Source organism: Triplophysa dalaica, chromosome 5 (assembly GCF_015846415.1).
Source record: "Triplophysa dalaica isolate WHDGS20190420 chromosome 5, ASM1584641v1, whole genome shotgun sequence".
Taxonomy (NCBI): Eukaryota; Metazoa; Chordata; class Actinopteri; order Cypriniformes; family Nemacheilidae; genus Triplophysa; species Triplophysa dalaica.
Window position 1 is genome coordinate 921,432 of NC_079546.1, and position 20,974 is coordinate 942,405.

The following is a 20,974-nucleotide window of genomic DNA, read 5'->3' on the forward strand; positions in this document are numbered from 1 at the left end:
GGTGTGACATCTGACTTCTCCTGGTCTCAAAGCCCCTGTAGGCTTTACTAGCTGGGTGGCTGGTGTGTATAAATTCTGCAGCCAGAACCTGCCCTTGAGTCACACAGTTGTTTGCAGACCGCTTTTCAATGTGTTTCTGGTTCCTCCCTCCCTCTTTCCAGGCCCGGGCATGCAGCAGACTAATTTGGCCAACCCTCTCTCTTGCTTTCTTTAAGCCTCTCTTTTTTAACTTCCCAAAGGTCCTGGGCGAGCAACATGACCCTTGGGTTGGCAAACGGCCTGTTATTGTTGGTCATGCTAGGAGAGAGAGTTTGGTGTTTGTAGCACGCAAGCGTGTGTTTTGAACCAGCAGCTTTCTGCCCTGACAGTGCCTCTCTCCTCCACCACATTAGCTGGGGCTGTTCCCAGCGACTGCTTTGATGGTGATTGCCGCGGGGCTCCGATCTCTGTTTCAGGTTGTAATTATTCTCTGGAGGGGCCTCACCTGGCTGTGGGCTCCAGGCAGAGAGAGAGAGAGGGAGAGAGAGAGAGAGAGAGAGAGAGAGAGAGAGAGAGAGAGAGAGAGAGAGAGAATAAGAGTGTGAGGAATGACTGAGAAAACAGACATGAAAAACAAGAAGATGAGTAAGAAGAGGGATGAAGGAAAAAGGTACATTTACTATGTACAAGAAACTATGAGCTGTAGATTATGGGTTGCAATGCAATGGAATGTCTCTATAGACAGTTTCATCGGACGCACGCACCTGAATTTTATTCAATTAAAATTCATATTAAATTTCATTGATATTCAAATGAATATCAATATTGTGGAATATAATTATATTAATATTTTACTGTATACTTATTAAATCAAAACCCCTCAACAGTGTCTTTGTGTAGGTCTAAATTCACACCACATCACTACACCTGAAACCGTCTACGTTTTTATTTTTTCCTTACTTTGTTGTTTATTTTGATATTAAGCTGTGTTTATTATACTATTACTTTGATATTATGTTGTTTATTACATCATTATTTTGATATCATTGGTGCTTGACCACAACGATTGCTATAAAGATGAAGAAAAAATCTTATCTTAAATACCAAGAAATGAGGGTGAGTAAATACTAACATCATTTTCATTTTCCGAAGCTGCTCCTTCCAAGAAAATTCATGCGAAATCAGCGCTATTAAATCATACGATAAAGATGTTATGAGAAACTATAGGCAATTATTCATTTTTAACTGCGATATTAACATTACAATGGTGTAGAGTATTACATCACTGCCTGTTCTTCACAGAAGCGCAGAAAGCATCGACTTCCCACTGTTTCCCCTGTAGTACCGCAACGGGGGTACAGCTCCTGGGGAGATTCGACCTGATTTGAATAGAGCGATGTGGTTTCCCCTGCCGTAGCTGAAACTGTTGTCTGATTTCATGAAAAGCCCATTCAGCAGCCTGCGTGTATGCGAGGTTTGCGCAAGTTACAGCTGCCAGAACCTTTCCTCGAACTGCCACGGCTTGCAAAACAAAAAAGCAGATAGGAGTCATACATGAACCCGTGAAGGAGGAGAGCGAGAAACTACAAAGTAGCCTAAAATCTATTCATGAGGTGTCAGCTTTCAACAGCATGTTGACACATGCCTACGTCTCCTAGGAAACGGGTGCCCCAAGCGCAGTTATCAGCGCAGTTCTGTGGCATGCAATTATCCAATTATCCCCCCTCCTGAATCAGCACATCAAATCACAAGACACATTTTTTTGCAAAATCCTACAACACCTTCGCATTTGCATGTAGCACTTGTCCTTCCAGTTCTCGCTGTCTCCCGGCTACGTTTTCACTGTCTTTAATCGTTTGCCTCTCTTCTCTTTTCTTGGGGATCTGGATCCCAATGTTCTTCCTGTTGTTGCATGTGTGTGTGTTGTGCTTACACCCGTTTCAATTCAGCCCGAATGATCATAAACTGTAAATTGATAGTTGCATCTCTCTGTGGCGAGTGCGTCTTTTTTAATTGTTAGCTTTCTCCTGCTTTATAAATCACACCCCTCCCTCTTCTGTTCTCGCTTTCTCTCTCCATCACTCGTCCCCTCCTCCCTCTCTCTGCCTATTTCCAGGAGCAGCTTGAGTCCTGCTTTTGGCTCTGCGGGCCTGCTTTGAGTGCCTCTGACTCACAGCAGTGTGGTTCTGGAGCGGCCCTTCGCTCTGACGGTGAGGCCGGCTGGAGGAGCCGGGGAGAGGGGCCGCTGCCACAGACCTCGCACCCCCGTGCACGCTGGGCATCGGGGCTCGGCGGGCATTCAGAGCATCTTTATACGTCCACTTGCCTGTCAACGTGAAAGCATTTGCAACCTATTTACCTACTTTCTCTGAAATATGGGATAGTCTAATATTTACATTTAATCATTTAGCAGGCGCATTTATCCAAAGCGACTTACAAAAGAGGCACATGATAGAAGCACTCGCATCAGTGAAAGGCCAATAATGTGCAGAGAAAAATGTGCCTAAATATTTACCACAATTTTAATAAGATTTATAATAACATCTTATTTTATTACCAACTTAGTGATCTATAGTGATTTGTATATTTCATGTCACCACTTGGTTTGTGTGATGCTTTTGAAATATTGTAATAAGTGAAGGCCGTTAAAATACTTTAAACTCAAAATAAACATGTGCCTTGTTGCACACCATAAACGTGCTATTATTATGTTATTATTATATTAATAGACGTGGTCGATTTCTGTTGGCTTCCAATACCCAAGGACTGCGAATAACTGGATACGTAATGTGTTAATTACACAAATGAATCAGTGAAGGAGGAGGGGGAAGAAAAAAGTGACATTTACTAAAGAGAGGCAGAGACGCGTGGTGAAGTAGAGAGAAGATGGAGAGACAGAATGAAAGACACAAACAGAGAGAGAGAGAGAGAACTGAGGCAGGGCGGGTGGAACGTTGGACTTCTGCTGTCAGTTGTGCTGTACTGCATTTTTCTTTTGCAAACACAAACCTTTGTGCGCTCCATTTTTCTTCTTTCTTACTGCTACACTCCAGTACCTTCTGCAAACGCTCAGTCATATCGGTTAACAATGCCAAAGCTCCCGCAGAAGGGGGGCCTGAGGCCCAAACACGGTTAAATACGCACAAGGTGGAAAAAAACGACCTTACGTAAGACTGAAAGAGACTCTTTTCACAGGGTGGTTATTAAGCCCAATAATACACAGATTTTCATTTGGGTTATAATGAATATTGCTTTTTAGGTTAAAATTTCAGAGAATAATAATAATACGTTATTATAAATAAATAAAAATAATTCCACATGTTTAGCAGGATCAAAACTAAAATATGATAGATGATATCACTGTTAATCTAAACGAATAATGTAATACAATATTGAAATGTAAATACTTCTATTCAAAATGGTTTTAATATGATGACAAAACATTTGCATTCTTTTTTCTGAAAATGTCAACTAAGTTTACTCTGAAGAGGGAGATTTTAATAACAGCTACGAAAAATATCCCCGTCTGACTCGGTAGCTGAAGGGTTAAAGGTAAAGTGAACTGAATTGTAAGAAGTTGGTTTCCAGGGGAACTATTCTCACTGTTCCAGCTGAGTTGGGCCAAACCACTCAGGGTTCAAAAAGGGGGAGAGCAAACACAGACATCACTCAAATCTCAAATGACAGTTTTGAACAAAACTAAACACAAACAACTATAATACGAAAAGCTTTCTGGAACGCTGACGAACGAGTTTCAGACTGTTCTTGATTAACTTTGCTTGTTTTAACGGGTATAAATATGCGCCTCCCCCCGCGGCCGCTCTGTGCTGGCGGCCCTGCCAAGTCAGTTTGAAAAGATCAGACAAAGGCAGCAGGAAGCCCCTCGGCTTGGCAATGAGAGCGAGCGGAGCACAAACGCAAAGCGAAACCTCGCTCTTTAATCTGATAGCGATCGAATCGGACTGAATCTATTTTCTCCTTTGGTTTGTTGCCGTTTCACGCGTGTTTTGAAAATGTACGACCGTCTCGATCCCCGGGTCGAGCGAAGGCTATTATCCGAGCGCCAAACGGGCAGCAGCGCTGACTGACCGCCAGCGTTCCCCCCGGATCAAGCTTCTTTTTTGAGGCTTTTTTTCACCGATTTGAACCCTTACTGCGCCACCGAACGGATCACGTGGGACGGAGTTGACGGACCTACGCAGTTAAATGTGAAAAGAAAGCGAGTTGAGTTCTTTTAAAAGCCTTTTTGTCTCCTGAGGGGACTGTTTTCCGCGTCGCTTGGTGGGGGTTTGCCGCCGTTTGCTTTCTAGAAGCGCGCGCGGAAGATGGAGACGCACATCTCATGCCTCTTTCCGGAGATATTGGCCATGATTTTCAGCTACTTGGACGTGAGGGACAAAGGCAGGGTGGCCCAAGTGTGCACGGCGTGGAGGGACGCGTCCTACCACAAGTCCGTGTGGAGGGGGGTGGAAGCCAAACTGCATCTGAGGCGGGCGAACCCGTCGCTGTTTCCCAGCCTTCAGGCGCGGGGCATCAGGCGGGTGCAGATCCTCAGCCTGCGGCGCAGCCTCAGCTACGTTATCCAAGGGATGCCTAACATCGAAAGCTTGAATCTGAGCGGCTGCTATAACTTAACGGATAACGGCCTGGGTCACGCGTTCGTGCAGGAGATCCCTTCCCTCAGAGTGCTCAATCTGAGCCTTTGTAAACAGATCACGGACTCCAGTTTGGGTCGAATAGCCCAGTATCTCAAAAACTTGGAAGTGCTGGAACTGGGCGGCTGCAGCAACATCACCAACACGGGGTTATTACTCATCGCATGGGGTTTGCACAGACTCAAAAGTCTTAATCTGAGGAGCTGCCGGCATGTGTCAGACGTGGGCATCGGGCATTTGGCTGGCATGACCCGCAGCGCGGCGGAGGGCTGCCTCAGTCTGGAGTACCTGACCCTCCAGGACTGTCAAAAGTTGACGGACTTGTCCCTCAAGCACATTTCTAAGGGCCTTTCCAAGCTGAAAGTGCTCAACCTGAGTTTCTGCGGGGGGATCTCGGACGCCGGCATGATCCACCTCTCACACATGACGAGTCTATGGAGCCTTAATCTACGTTCATGCGACAACATCAGCGACACGGGCATCATGCACCTCGCCATGGGGACGCTGAGACTTTCTGGGCTCGACATGTCTTTTTGCGATAAGATAGGCGACCAGAGCTTGGCGTACATCGCCCAGGGCCTTTACCAGCTCAAGTCGCTGTCGTTGTGCTCGTGCCACATCAGCGACGATGGCATCAACAGGATGGTGCGCCAGATGCACGAGCTGAGGACGCTGAACATCGGCCAATGCGTGCGGATTACAGACAAAGGACTGGAGCTCATCGCCGATCACTTGACTCAACTGACCGGCATCGATCTGTATGGATGTACGAAAATCACTAAGAGGGGACTAGAGAGGATCACGCAGCTCCCCTGCCTTAAAGTTTTGAACCTGGGCCTTTGGCAGATGACTGAAAGCGAAAAAGTGAGGTGAAACTTGACGAGATTCTGGAGGGAGGGGATGGAGGATGGAGGAGAGTTATATTTTAATAACAAAAATCAAAGATTCACACTGTCCTAGTTTGAGTTCAGCGAGACTAATAAACTCATTGGCAAAGATTATGAATGTGATACGTGTTATTGATGTTGTTGTTATTATTAACAACCCAGTCAGTGTAAGAAACACTAAAAAGTTATTTGTACTTAACAGATCGCAATATTAAACCTCCTCCTCCTTAAGTTTCTGATATTTTGGCTACCTCGTTAGATGTATTATATATTGTTATTCTTAAGAAGAATGAAAATTTGTGCCTAGAAAAAAACCAATCCCCTCCCCCATTATCTCGTCTTTGGCTCGGAAAAAGCAAAAAGACTGAAAAGAATGGATGGATTCAAACGTTGTTAATTTCCCTTCGAATAGCCAACAAAAGGAGTTTTAAGTAAAGATTGGCGCGGCTCAAAACGAGTTTATGCAAAGACACACGAAGAGACTGGGTTTGTACACTCATTTTTTTTCTATTTCAAATTTTTAGTTTTGATTTGAGCGCAAATGTTCAGACAGCCTTCAGTTCCTACTTGGAAAGAGGAATGAGGTTCTGCTAATGTATTTATGCTTATGTAAGCAGATATTGTTTAATTCATGGCTGTTATTCAGAGCGTTGTACTTCAAATTGAAGTGAAATCTGTCCCAGAAAACCCCCTGTTTGCAATTTACCGACACCTTCTTTGCCTTTTCAAGGCTATACGGGCGTTATCAAAACAACGTGTCCGTTTTAAACAAATTAACATTCAACGTTGCATAGAAATGACATGTTCGCAATGGATTTTTTTTCTCGGGTAACACGCAAAATGTGTGTCAGGCCTATATATGTAACATGATGTATCGACCTGCAACATGTATTGAGTCCTGCTGAGAAGCTACTGTGTTCTGATGTACTGTAAATGTGTTTGTAAAAAAGAATCCCGAATTAAGATGTTTTATATTCTTACAGTAAAAACATTAAAGTTGATATTTATATAAATAAACACATGAGACGCGTGCAATTTCGTTGAAAGGTGAGGCATGGTTTTTGCTGTAATTCATGCATTAAGTGTTGTTTTGGTACCTTTAATGCTTGATGAATGTCATAAGGTTTAGGCATTATCCTGATAATGTTATAATACATTATCAGCAGGACACCAGCTGGCAAAAATACATGAGGTTATTTTGTTGATCGCAAGGCAATGGAGTGGATTTGAGTATTCAGCATTTTAGGAGATAATGGAAATGATATTTGTGTGTTAAGGGACTGCATCATTTGTGCGTTACATTATTTATGAGGCAACACAAAATGGATGCTTTCTTTAATTTTACCATCTAGGGTGTTAAAATGGCATTTAGGCTTTTTGCCATCTTTATCCAATCGGATACTATACTTATTTTATAGGAGACCATTTCAATTTGGTGACTGTAATGCTGCACTTCGTATACTCTTCATTATTTAAAGCCTCACAAAAATGATAAATCCTCTCAACAGTTGCCATTGTTTCCCTAAGTTAAGAAGCCAGGTCTGGCGGTTTTTTCTTCTTGCTCAGTCACGCATATCAGATCTGAGAGACAGGGTTTGTCCCACGGGAGTCTTCCTCCCCCAAGGAAAAAATTCTGCAGCCCACCCCCTTCCTCAAACAGACACTTTTAAACATTCCACACCATCATTCAAAGCATTTAAGCTTTAGTCTTTGCTCCCCTCCACCGTCCGGAGGGGTGGAGGATTTAAACGGGGGTGAGAGAGGGAAAGAAAATTTAAGCCCATCTTAAGGTTACCGGCATCCCTCTTTCGCAACTTTGCTGCGTGTTCATAGATCTTTCCTTTGAGCTAAATTTAAGATGCTTTTTACGCCATGTTAACATGTGTGAGTCAGACATGGCTTGCTGCTTTATAATGAAATGCTTTGATCGTATTACTCAAGATATTATTTGACAGTAGTATATTAAAACTATTGAGTCTCTATTGACTGTCTCTTAAAATGACTCTGCTAAACCAAGAAGACACGGTGCAAATCAAATACAAATGTATTAAACCTGGGAGAAACCTCACGGAATTGAAAATAAAAATGAAATAATAAAATATCTCTTACAGCAGGCAACAGGGTCATTTGAACAAAGCAGTTGGAACATTAGCAGCAGCCTGTTAAGGCTCTTCCAGCACCTGTGGTTAAAGGTGTCTCTGGGCTACTGTCAGACGCTTTGAAGTTTTTTGGGGGGTTATTTTGCTCTTGTATAAAGTTGCAGGCACTTTTGAAAGGCACACGTGATTTGCTCGGAGAGCCAAAATTCAAGCACAGATCAAACAATCCCATCCTCCGATTAAAGGCGCTTAGCGTATGATGGCAAGATCTGAAATAAATGTGTGATTTAGCATTTAAGCAGAAGGTTGAGAGTTCAGAAAAGGTGGCTCAAAGCTCTGCCGGCTACAGATCCCTGGAAAATGGAGAGGAATTTGTGAGTCACTGTTTGACTTCGCTGTGTTAGAAAATGCGGTGTGGTTGGAGAACCCTGTCTGACTTTTGGAGACTGGCACCGTCTAGCAAACATGGCACACGCGAGATGCTGTAGTTTCGCTGAGGTGTTGTATTTCCTCTCTGTGTGTGGTATTGCTGTGTTTATCTGCTCAGAACAATAGCATGAGGCCGGACGCAGGAAAACTTAATCTCTTGGTCAATTCTGCACAAGACTCTTTGTGTGGTTTGCAATACAGAAAACATTCGGGCAATCAGAAAACCTTAATCTTAACATTTTTTGCATTGGAATCTGGAAACAACATTTGTCAAATTTTGTTAAGAGTCATGGGATTAAGAGATCGCTTTGTGACCGCCCCAAATTTAGATTAAAAGTTTAAAACACGAAAAACATGTTCAGGTCAACCCAGAATTAATAGTTCTTTGACAGAAGGATAAAACGTTTACACATTTATATGTGTAAATGTCTAAATATTTGCATTGTGATATTTTCCTCATTATTAATTCTCCTTTTTATTATTGAAATGCTTAATAATAAAACAACGTATACTGAAAATCATTGCAACACAATTATGAGAATCAAAACAGAGAATTATGAGACTATCCAGACATCAAGATGTTGGTGTTTAGTTCTCTCATTGTCCAAATATAGTTCCACATTTTTCCTTTTTTATAGGGGGAAGATGTAACCTGGACATGATTTTCGTGAGATTCGCTCGTGAAGAAGAGTGTCTCGTGGGTTTATAGACACATTTTGGTTTGAGAAAGAGAGTGGAATTAACTTTGCGGTGTACGCTAACTGTCTCCCATGGCTGTCAGGTTTAAGCAAACCTCTCATTAGAGCTAATCCACAGCAGTCTTTTCACACTGCGGCCTGGATGACGGCCATATGGCATTTTTACAAGCAGTTGGTACCACACACAACTGTTTTACTGCACATATTGTACGTCAACCCATTTTTTAAAGTAACCTGTAAAAGGTAGGACTGCGAGTACATCGGACTGCGCGCCGTGTCCAGGTTTGCTTTGCCAGCTCTCCGCTGGTGAGGTTGTGACAGAGTTTCACCAGAGTCATCGGTGAGCCTGCTGGAAGTGTGAGTACAGAGGGTCCGGAGCCAGGAGACCCAATCTGTCACCTTTCGCCCCACCCTTCACACGCGTTCTGAGAAACAAATTTACAACGGCAAAGTTGCACCTCGCACAGGCGCACAAAGCCACACACTTCACAATTTATGCAAAATGAAAGAAAACGCCAGAGCTATTCCGTCCAACTTGTTTCTGTGCATCTTAGGGATCGTGTGCAAGCTCTCTCCATGTCAGACACACACGTAAACGATCAACTCTTATTTTTCGCCCTTCTTCATTTCTCCCTTAGAAAAATGGCATTGGGCTCGTGTTGCAGCAGATTTCCCCCTTTGTTCGGATTGTATTAGGTGACGGGTCCAAACGGGTTCATATCTACTTTCATACGGTGTGAAATGCAGCTCTCCGGCAGCACTCTGGAGGCAGGAGGTCTGTGCATGAAAGAAACTTGAGCGCGAGACTGAAAACCACACCGCACAACAAAAACAATTCGGGAAAAAAACAGCGCGGAAGCTTTGTTGCTTCTCAACCAGCCCGTTTTAATGTTAATCCTTAACCTCAAATTGTCAGGCTGTGCACGCACAGCTTTTGTTAAATTGAGAATATAAATTGACTGTTATAAAATGAAATTACAAAACAGATACCGCTCTGGCTGCTGATTGGTCAATGCAGTATTTCAGATATACAATATATATTTACAGTTATGATGCAAAGCACCCACTCACTTAGCTATACAAAAAAATCCCTGATAAAACTTTGGTTGGGACGTCAGTGACTGCATCTTCTAGCGCAAGGACTGTGCTTAATATAAGTGTTTAATAAAATAAAATTTGAATGCTTTGTGCCCTCAAACAACCCACTTGTAGCTTGAAGGTCCAGTGTATGAAATTTAGCGGCATCTAGTGGTGTGGTTGCAAATTCCACGCCTCCCTTTCAAAGCACTGCATAGTCCTAAAATGTCATCACATGTTCGCTTCTTTGCCATTGGAGATAACATATGTATGAAATTAGCATTAACATACTGTCCATAAAGGGATAATGTAGAAACAAATGGGAAATTTATTGCTTGGGGACCCGCGGTGTAGGTAGATGGAAATAATAAAAACATAACGCTTCATTATATAAGTTCGTTATACACCTATAAAGACAGTTATGTATATTATATTGCATTTCTGTCAATAGATCCTCCAAAAAAAGACACACTGGACCTTAAATAAAAGCACACAAAAAAACTATAGCGGGGAAAGTGCCTTTGGGAAACAGGGAAGCGGATGCTTTGGAAACCACAGTGTAAAACACAAGACTTTTTTTGGCTTTGTAATGTAAAAGGTGAGAGCTGATAGACGAGTACATGAGTGTGTTCAAAGTCCGGGCTACCGGCCGACTTCACAGTAGGAGAATTGTTGTTGCACAGAGTGTGGGCGGTTGTGTGTGAGTGTTGTGTGTGTGGTGCACAGAATCCACTCAGAGGAGAAAGAGAGACTAAAAGGAAGAAAGAAGATGAGAGATGGATGACAGAGGGAGGTACACTACTGTAGCTAAGATCACTCCACACATACGCCATTGCCAAACCCCACACAGTCAGTTCAGCCGCTCTCAAAGGGGTGATATATTTTTAAAAGTGCCATTTGGAATCGCCCGAGAGGTCCAATTCATAATGTTTTGGTAAGACAGATACTGTTACCCATGGATTTATAAATCTAATGGAATTTTTTAACATGGCTTCGACGTGGTTGAAACTGGATCAAATTATCGGTCGAGAAATGGAATAAAGATGTATCCTGAGTGAGATAGGGAAAAAACTCCCAATCTGGATTAAATAAATCAAAGCAGATCCAATATGGCATCATAGGCATAACAAGGAAATTGACTTTAATGCGGTACCGCAGATTAATGACACGCATCCACAGAGTGACAGAAACTAATGGCTTTGAGGGATATAAAAGAATGACAAGATCTTTATTTGAATGATAAAATGAACAATTCTCCCATCATTTACTCACACTTCTAGTTCTCATAGGTGATCATGGGTCAGTAATGACAGAAGTTCTGTAAACTCCAACAGATAAAATTGTAGTAGTTTATATGACAAGTGTAATCTTATTTCTATCTTTTCTGAAGCCATACAATAGGTTTGTGAGGAATAACAAGGTGTACATGTATTGATATGAACAGAAAATCATGTGTTTGCAATAGCTGTCCTGGCACTAGCATTGTTATTATTAAATATCTCAGACTTCTTTGCATCTCTCTCTCTCTCTCTCTCTCTCTCTCGCTCTCTCTTTTTATGCATTTATGGTTTTTAAACATTAAAGTTTGTGTCAAAATCTCACATCTCTCTCTCTCTCTCTCTCTCTCTCTCTCTCTCTCTCTCTCTCTCTCTCTCTCAGAGACTAGGAAAAGGCAGTGTTATTCAACAGGAAGTGAAGCACGTCTCTAGAGCTTTAAGGACAAATAGACCGGTTTGATCAAGTTTAGTGCCGGGCTCTCTTGAGCCCACCTCTCAATACTGGCTCTAGTACACAAACACAGGAGAGCGCAGGGAATTTATAAACACTTATAGCTTCATCTTGCCTGATTCAACGTTCAATTCTCTCGGTTTCAAATGCAAGACAAAATGTCTGAGATATCTCAGAGAATAAGTCATGTTCAGAATCCTTTTCTAAACACATACAAAAAGATTGATGCAAAATGCTCTGACAATATGCGAATACTGATTTGATACAAATCAAAGTACTGTAGTATTTCCATCAGATACCGTCACTTCACCGTTGTACAGCTGCAAAACTTCCGTTTCTGTTGGAGATTCATGAAAGCGAGACAGAATTTAGTTACAGACTGTTACCAGCCCAAAGAGTGATACACAACAGTGCTGGAATTATATCTAAAAACAGGATACAATATAGATGAGTGAACACAGCTGCACAAGAAGCTGCACATTAACAGAGCAGAACCCACAGGGCTGAATACACAAGGCCTGGCAGCTCAAAGAGTAGCTAACCTCAAACTGTAACATCAGCAAAAAGGCACCAACCATTGTTTTAGCCTTCAAAAGAACACACACAGTCGTAACGGCTAACAGGAAGTGTGGGGTGTAGGGCTGGTGTACACTTAAACAAAGCCATGGCTCACCCAAAAGTGAAAATGTATCATTTACTCGCCCTCACCTCGTTCCAAACTGTTTTTTTTCTTTTTTTTCTTGAAGATATTTTGAAGAACGTTGGTAACCAGACAGCACTGTACCTCATCGACTTCCATTGTATGGACACAAAGGGACATTCTTCCAAATATCTTCTTTTTGTGTTCCACATAAGAAAGAGTCACGTACATGTTTCAAACAACGTGAGGGCGAATAAATGACGAGTGGCCAAGGTGAATCGGTTCGTCTGTTCCTGAAATAAACGCTTTGTTGGATGACTGCATTGCTTTTGGTCATTTGTGCTGTGCTCACGAGCCGAAAGCGATGCAGGAATATGAAACCACATACACTGGGCAGCACTGAGCCCTCATTTCCTCTCTTTCTCTCTCCTTCCTTTTCTCCTACGAACCCGTCTCACTTTGTGGCAGCCATCCATCTCTTCCCTTTTCTCTCAGCCCACTGTAAAATGCCATGCTCTCTCTCTCTCTCTCTCTCTCTCTCTCTCGCTCTGAGATTTAGAGGCTGTAAGTGTGACATGGAGAGGCACAGCTTGTGTCTGCCTCGAGGCAGCAGTCCGAGTCAGCCGGGGAAATGTAAAGTGTCTGACGTTATCGCCATGCGGTATGCAAAGTATTCGTTCTCTGCCTCCCCCTTCATCCATCCTTTCTCTCTTTCTCACCAAATCTGTACTCCGTTTTACATTTCGGACATATCTGTGCTCTAGCAGTTTGTAATTTTGCCTCCATCTGAGCATTTTACATATTTATTTAATATTTCCTCACATGAACTTGTGTGAGACACCTTCACATATCAACTCGCACAACTTGCATATCTGCCATTCTAACCTCCTGTTTTTTTAACGTTTTCTACTTTTTCCATCTGTTCTTCCTCCCGCTTCCTGTCTCTCTCTCTTTCTCTCTCTCTCACTCGCCCGCTCACTCGCTGCAGTGGATGCTGGGAAACAGTGGATAGTGTTATACTTTTGTGCTGCCACTTCTCTCTTTTTTTTGCATTGTCACTCAACACGACATGTCCTGTCACATGGTCCATTCGCTTCGACAGACACGGGGCCAGAGAATGCTGCCTGTCGTTCTGTTTTCTCTCTCTTTCTCAAGCTCTCTCGATCAATCTTCCTCCCTCTCTTTCTCAGCTCTGTGTCTGTTCCAAGACAGGAACTGGAAACTCCGTATTGTGCGGATGTTTATCTGTTGGTGTATCAGAATATGGATTATGAATACATGCATTTAAAGTAAAGACCAATTGATTTTCGTAACATGATGTCAAAAACATGACCACGTGCTAGCAGCCAAATACACCGTCGACAAAAAAATGGCACACATTTCTAAAGCTGTTTGTGTCTGTAAATGCGGATGGAGCTGGAGAGAAGAGGAGAGATAAAGGGTGCTCTGGAGTGACCTTATTAGTGAACTAATGTTCATACATTTCAGTAACATCCACACGCTCGTGTTACCACGGCGATGACACGAGACTTCAATTAAATGCAGCTGAGGCGGGATTTCACAAGGCCGCTGGAGTCCCTACGATAAATGAGCCATTATGAAGCTATACCTGAACATCAATCTGACCACTTAAAAACTACACGAAAACAAACTGGGTCCTTTTTACTCAATACATGTTTTATTGTGCACAATTTATTATGAAGAAAAAACAGCTGTGTATGTGAAAAGCTGTGTCCTGTAATTCTATCGACTTATTTTTCATAAAACTCCTTTAAACATACACTAAAACACACATTTACATACAAGTGTTAACATTCCACTAACTATCTCCTTTGAGCCTCCTCTCTCTCTCTCTCTAAATGTGCCTCTTACGATTAAAGCAGAGATTATTGCAGATGTGTTTTGTACACGAATGTTAAGTGATTCTGAAAAAGAATATTCACTGCTCCTCTGTTTCCGACTCCTATGCTTTAGAGAGCGAGAGAGAATAAAAAAAACAAAGAATTTTCTATGTGTAAAACTCCTGCGCTACGGTGAGGAAAATACATATATCACGGTTCGAAAAAATGATATAGGACAAACCCAGTGTGTCTGGCTTTAATTCAAAGCATACAGACTGCAGAAGACCCTGGGATTTTTCTCTCCAACCATCTTATCCATATTTAAAGGCTAAGACCTGAGTGCAATAAGTGAACGCAGCTTTGCATACGAGATCACAGCCAATTAAACTGACAGTTTCTCATTCGGGGAAGCGGGGGGGGAGAGTCGAGCCAAGAATTTCTCAAAAGTTACCGGAGAAAAAAAGAAAGAAAAAAGGCTCCCGTAACCCTAATGTATGACCTGTCCGGAAAAAGAGAGAGAAAAGACGGCAGAAGAAAGTCACATATTCACATTAATGCAGATGCTTTTTCTTCAAAGTGACAAAGAACATCCGAACAATGACTCTGGAGTTGCTGCCACGCTCTAGTTGAGTTATAGAAACACAGATAAATAGACAAAGTAAACAATTGCTGTGAACAATTGTATCTGGTTTAGTTTACATAATAATAGCACAAAAATACTAAGATCAAATATACAGTATATATATATATATATATGGGTAAAATAATGCAATTTAATGTATAATCAACATTCTTGTGCCTCTGCTGCCATCTTCACGCAAAACAAAAAGACAAATACATCCCTCATGACCTCCAAAGTACTCTTTGTCTTTGTCCTCACACAACCAAAAGGAAGCACTGCTCATGACCGATGCATTGAAACAGATACTAGAAAATAAAAGAGCAAGAACACACACAGGAATATAATCCTGATACAAAAGGATTGGCTGTCTCTTGTGAGAGAGAGAGACAATGTGAGGGAGTATAGAGAGAGGGATAGGATGTGTGATAGAGAGAGTGTGGTGGTCAATGCTCAGCAGTGCAGGAGCTCTCAGCTGCCCAGCAGGAAAAATCCCATCATTCTCTGCATACCGTACAAATTCCAGCTCTGCTTTCACCTCCTGGCCCCACTCCTCCACACGTCCCTCCCTCTCTCTCTCTCTCTCTCTCTCTCTCTCTCTCTCTTTCTCTCTCTCTGGTCTCACAGCCTGTCTCTAGGAGTAGAAGACGTGTCTGAACTGTCTCACACCTGGGGCCTCTCCAACCTTTTCTTCACCTTTAGCTGCAAACCCTTCTGCTCAGAGTCTTCATTACTACAGTACTTCAACCACAATATTAAACTGTACTTCAGCATAATTTAGCGGTTTCTCACAATGTCTTTGAAGACTCGCATGCTTTAACATACAAAAAATCTTTTCAAATGTCAGAATTACTATAATAAATATAAATATTGCATTTTCAGTCCCCCAATATAACGCTATATATATATACTATTGAATAGACAATAGTCGATTCAGTTATCAATTATATATGTATGTGTGTATATATAAACCACTTCAGAAGACTAAAACCAAGCTGGTCCAGAAAAACGTCCCGTTTCAGTTTTTTAAAACAACACAAACCAACAGAACATTGATAACCAAGGCAAAATGTTAAACGAATATTTTTAACAATTGAATATATATGTAAGATAAAGGAATAAAAAATGGAACAGGAAGTGCTTCTGGATAAATGTTTAAAGATAATGTGTCTCTACAACTTCTTTCTCTTTGCGATAAAAATATTTATATTCATGCTTGGTCACGTCATCAAAATAATGCTATCCACACTCGTATTGTTTTATTTTCAATTATTATTTATTTTTATATTTCTAGAAGGAATATAAAATATAAACAAAATCCTTTAGGCTTCGATCTAGATGCCTTTTCAATTAAAACATTTAGGTTCAACAAATTAGAAGCTTGAAGTATTTTAAGATTTTTCAAACAAAGTTAATAGTTCCTTTGAGTGTCCAGAAAAGCACTATATAAATGTGACAAATTATTATTTTAATATTATAGTCAAATGAAGAACTTTCCACCAAATTCATGTGGGTGAGTATATATAATACAACATGTTGATTATTAGAGACCTTCCAATGCAGAGGACGTCCATTACGCTCCAGCGCTCATTGTAATATTACTCTGATCAAAATGGCTCACAGTCTGATATAATCCATGTGCTGTTGACACATCATTGAGGATATTCACACAGTCACTTTACACCATATGAGACAAGAATTAGATCATTCCAATCATTATCTACTTTTTTTTGCTCATGGTCTCATCCTGGGTGACTTGAAAAGCAATGGTGCTTCAGCCCTAATAAAACTTGCATAAAAGCATGAAAGAGCCTTTCATGTTTCCGAGTGCATTACGCTGAGCTTTAGACCTGATGAAATACAGAAAGTGTCAGAGTTGGTGAGTTCATTACAACCTGACTTTGAAAAAACAGACTCTTGACTTTGGTTCAGACTACAAACTTTAATTCTGAACACGGAACAAAAATACCGTTCTTATATTTGAAAACACTGCAGGGTCTAAACGTCTAGACTCAAAAAAAACTCAAAAAAATTAAATGAACACATTCGTAAAAACATGGCAATTTTCTAAACTTGTACATGTTTACTTTCATTAAACGTTTCCCTCAAAATGTTAGGATAATATTTTGCAATTAAAATAAATACATAAATGATAGAAAAGAAAGCATTTTCATTCATGGTCTAGACTATAATAACACTAATATTTAACATGTCTTTAATCCTTAAACTTTATTTAAGTCCTCAAACAATCCTGAAACTTCATTTCCAGGTTAAATTTTCAAAACAAATCCAGATTAAATCTCAGCATTTCAATGTGGTCTCAGACTTTTGGACATAATCTGATAATGCACACAAACACAATTTTTGGATCATGGTTGGGACTTTCCCAAACTGAACACACGCATATAACCCATAAACCAAACAGTTTGCATTCGTGCGTTTAAAGACAAAATTTAGAGGCTGTTCAAACGATGCTGTTTTCAACTGAAAATGAAAAAAATATTTGTGCGTTTTAGACGTTCGTTTAGGCGTTTTGGGGGACTGGAAACGCGAACTTTTGAAAACGGGTCTCAGTTTTCGTTTGCAAATGCGGACCGCTTTGATAAATCTGTCATGTGTCCCTGAAACTTTTCAAAAACACAAAGGAAAAACGTTTCCGTTTCTCATCGTGTAAACGTGGCCTTAGCATGTCTCCTCATTTTCCCTCTATCAAGCCGTTTCCATTTCGTCCCCACAATGTAGTTAGAACCTGCCCCCCTACCCAGACACAAACATTGTGTCCTTGTCTTTTTTTATCTATCTTTCTGAAATGGATTGAGAGTGAACTCTCTCTCACAGAACAGGAAGATAGCAGAGCCGGGAGGAAAACAGAGCTCTTGTTTTGCCTCTTTCTCTCTCGGGGCCTCCAAAGATGCCACTCAGGGAGAAGCTATTAATCATTGACGGCCCCTGTGGCTGTGTGTGTGTCAGTGTGTGTGTGTGTGTCAGTGTGTGTGTCAGTGTGTGTGTGTGGAGCCGCACAGACTCGGCACAGACAGGACATTGAGAGCAGTGGCTGCACGCAGAAACATTAGCAGTGTTCTCCACGCCCACCCTAAAGCTGCTCTAAGACCCTGCAGCCTGTCCCTACAGCAGGTGAAAAAACTCCCCGCCGCCCCACAACATACAGCGAGCAATAGAAAGAAAAGAAAGCGCGACCGTGGCATGCATACACACACACTGCTGAAAACCGATCTCCCACAGGATACGCTTACAGCCCTGGCTGATGCCTCGCGCACACACTGCCAACAATGTTACACCCAGGAGAGAGTATGTGTGTGTGGGGGGCATAGTGAGAACAGAAATAAATACCAGAAGGAAAGACCGGGGGCAGGAAAAGGGCACAAGAGAAAATGAGGGAGTGCCTTTGGGAATAGAAAAGTTGTGAAGAAAAGGCGACGGAGATGGAGACGGAAAGATGCTGAAAGCGATAGAGGCGGGAGGAAGAAAACAGGCGTCAAAGTAATGTAGCTTTAATCTGGTAATTCCTTTACAGATATTCCTGAAGAACTCTCTCTCTCTCTCTCTCTCTCAGCGCTGTTCTCACTGTTCATTGGTCCTAAACAAGACCCATATCCACTCTATTACCTAACACACACACACCGAGGAAATGAGGTGTACAGTCATTCTGCCTCCAGACCACCCTTGTAAACACAAAGACAAGTAATCCAGGTGGACTCGACACGCAAACACACACACAAGCACAGCAGAACAATATTTCCCTACCAACTTGATTCAGAGTACATGTCATGTCTAGGTTTGACTGTGAAGAAAACAAAGCTGTAAGGGACAGAAATGCAGTCGGTGTAACGTCTCATATTGTCTTAAGGGGCCAGATCAGTTTAATTTTCACAACCCATGTTTTATGGAGTTGTTTGCCAGCCTTTGGAAATCCAAGACAGCTGAAGGGTCGACAAACAGGTACGCAACAGAACTGTGCAAATGAAACATATGACCATCAATTCCATTGTTCCCATGCTGGCTATCATGATTCTTTTAGACACAAACATGATTTATGATCAATCTGACCGATGTAATGAAACAAGCTAAAGAAGATTAATAAGCAGCAGTAAATGTATCAAGGGTTTGAAAAATTATGACATTGGACGTTTGGAAAGAAGTGGATGTGTCCACTTTACCAGAAAAAAAATGGCACACAATAAATAAGAATACATGTAAAAGATCACTGGAGTGGATATTTGTGGTACAGTGGACACACAAACAAGTGAGCAACTTGGCAACTTGTACTAACACTTGTACAAAGTTTGTATTTAATACATTATTAATTATTAGTTATGCAATTTTGAAAAGCACTGTTATACCCAAGTAATGCAAGGGAGAACTGGTAAAAATGTTTTTTTTTTCTTAAATTACTTCTATTTATGTTCATCTGTTGGTTTGACAAATCTGAGAGTTTGAGAAATTGATTCCAAAACCAATTATTTAAATTATAATATTAAAAAGATAAATATATAATATATATATATTTTGTAATTATATTATATATATATTTGTTTTAATTAAACATTTAGTTTAATCGTTTTTTCCCAGTGGCACTCTAGTTATTATTTTAGATGACAGCTTCAGCTATAAAACACATTTTTAACAAAACTGAATCTAGGTCGTATGCTCAAGAATGCAGCACACGTGATGCCCTCCTGCAACAGTATGCATTCAAATCTGCATGCTATCCCAGAATCCCCAGCTGACCGACCCCATCCCTGGCCTGTTCCATCAAGGAAGAGATTGCACAAGGGGTAGAGCTGTGATCTTACCCAACACAAGTCACACTATAACTCACCAGACAGGCGAAGACATCACACCTTATGAGTCTCTCAAGCGTAGATAGTGGACTGGTTGAGATCTATGACCGTGTGTGCATCTCATGTCCACTTCTGCATCTATCACAAATCCTCTCTCTTGCTCAGCTCACCGTTTCAAAAAGGGTGCTGTACCGTCTCCAGGGATTATCGTGGCATAGTGACACAACATAAAAGATACTTCCTAATAAAACAGTAGAGACATCAGCAGAGAAACAAAAAGAAAGCTTGTTCAATATGGATCAGAGTGCCTTCCACCCCCATCTCTCTCTCTCCTCTCTGGTCCATCACCTGCTGTGGTCGGTCCTGAGGCAGCAGGCAGGCAGGCAGATGGGCAGCTGGCCAGACAGGGAAGACACGGCCGGTCTGGTCTACGCTGGGCCGGGTTTAGACCATGTCGCTGGTCTTCTGAGGCACGGAGCCGCCGGCTAGAGCCGCTTTCATCGTCCCGGTAGAATTAATCACCAAAGCCTTCAAGCTGCCAACCAGCAGAGAAGACTGTCAGCCAAGAGGGTTCTGGCACCGTCCCAGTTCTCTATCCCTGCAGGGGCCCTTCTATCAGTTCAAAGACTGTCACCCCCCTCCTCACCCCACCCCGGATCACCGCTTTCTTTTTCTGTGGGGAAGTAGATGATTCCTGAGATTTTATGAGGAAAGAGATGAGGACGTAGATAAGTGTAATTAGATTCCGAATCTCTAATGAGGCGCGCGCCGTTTCTCTCTGAGCTCCAGGAAGAGAAGCACCTGCTCAGAGGGCAAAATCACTCCATCCACGGGCACCTCGGCCAAGATCATCCCCATGACAACCACCAGCCAATGAGACCGCTGACACACGGGTCACACAAGCCTCCCACGGCACTGGACAAAACGTCTGAGACTGTAGGAAATACTTCATATCTGTCCAACGAGACAGCTCTGTCAACATCTTGTGAAAGACAGGTAGTTTGAACTATAGTTACTAGAGAAATATAATGATATTGAATTAATGTGTGTTGTTTGAAGAGTAGAATATTTATTTGGTCACACTAGAGAATAATTAACATATATTATTAGTCAAGTATTTCGGCAGGAACTACGCATACATTGTCAGGGAAGTGTAAAACTAGATTTAAGCAAATAAAAAGAGAGGGTTCTTAACTGAGGGTTCAGGTTTGGTTGACCTCCGCGCTCACCTCTTACATTATTTAAACATATATGAGTCAACATATTCTTTCTTTCTTTCTTTCTTTCTTTCTTTCTTTCTATTTATTAATGATTTTTGAATTATTTCCTTCTGTCTGTCTCTCTGTTTGTCTATCTTGCTAGATACTTTCTAGTTTTCTCTGTCTGTCAGTCTCTCTGTCTGCATCTGTCTAACTTTCTGTCTTTATATCGGTCCGTTCTTCCTTTTCTTCGATTAGTTTGTTATTTCATCCATTCGTTCTTTCTGTCTACATTTATTTATTTCTATTCATTCGTTCCTT

The 20,974-nt window shown here is 41.5% G+C and overlaps 2 protein-coding genes across 3 annotated transcripts in view; one reads left to right on the plus strand and one right to left on the minus strand.

Annotated features, from left to right (window-relative positions):
• wnt5b (wingless-type MMTV integration site family, member 5b) overlaps positions 1-20,974 on the minus strand; it is a 61,239-nt gene that overhangs the window by 18,175 nt on the left and 22,090 nt on the right. Inside the window, exon 1 of one of the 2 annotated variants that reach the window (XM_056748576.1) lies at positions 19,493-20,054. The exons of the other annotated variant lie outside the window; for it this stretch is intronic. The gene's annotated coding sequence lies outside the window, so the exon portion shown is untranslated. Of the gene's footprint in view, positions 1-19,492; positions 20,055-20,974 lie in introns of those variants that run through there. 2 annotated transcript variants of the gene reach the window in all.
• On the plus strand, positions 3,838-6,538 carry fbxl14b (F-box and leucine-rich repeat protein 14b). The gene has a single exon (XM_056748572.1). It carries the CDS (start codon positions 4,305-4,307, stop codon positions 5,505-5,507), a length of 1,203 nt encoding a protein of 400 aa, XP_056604550.1. The 5' UTR covers positions 3,838-4,304; the 3' UTR covers positions 5,508-6,538.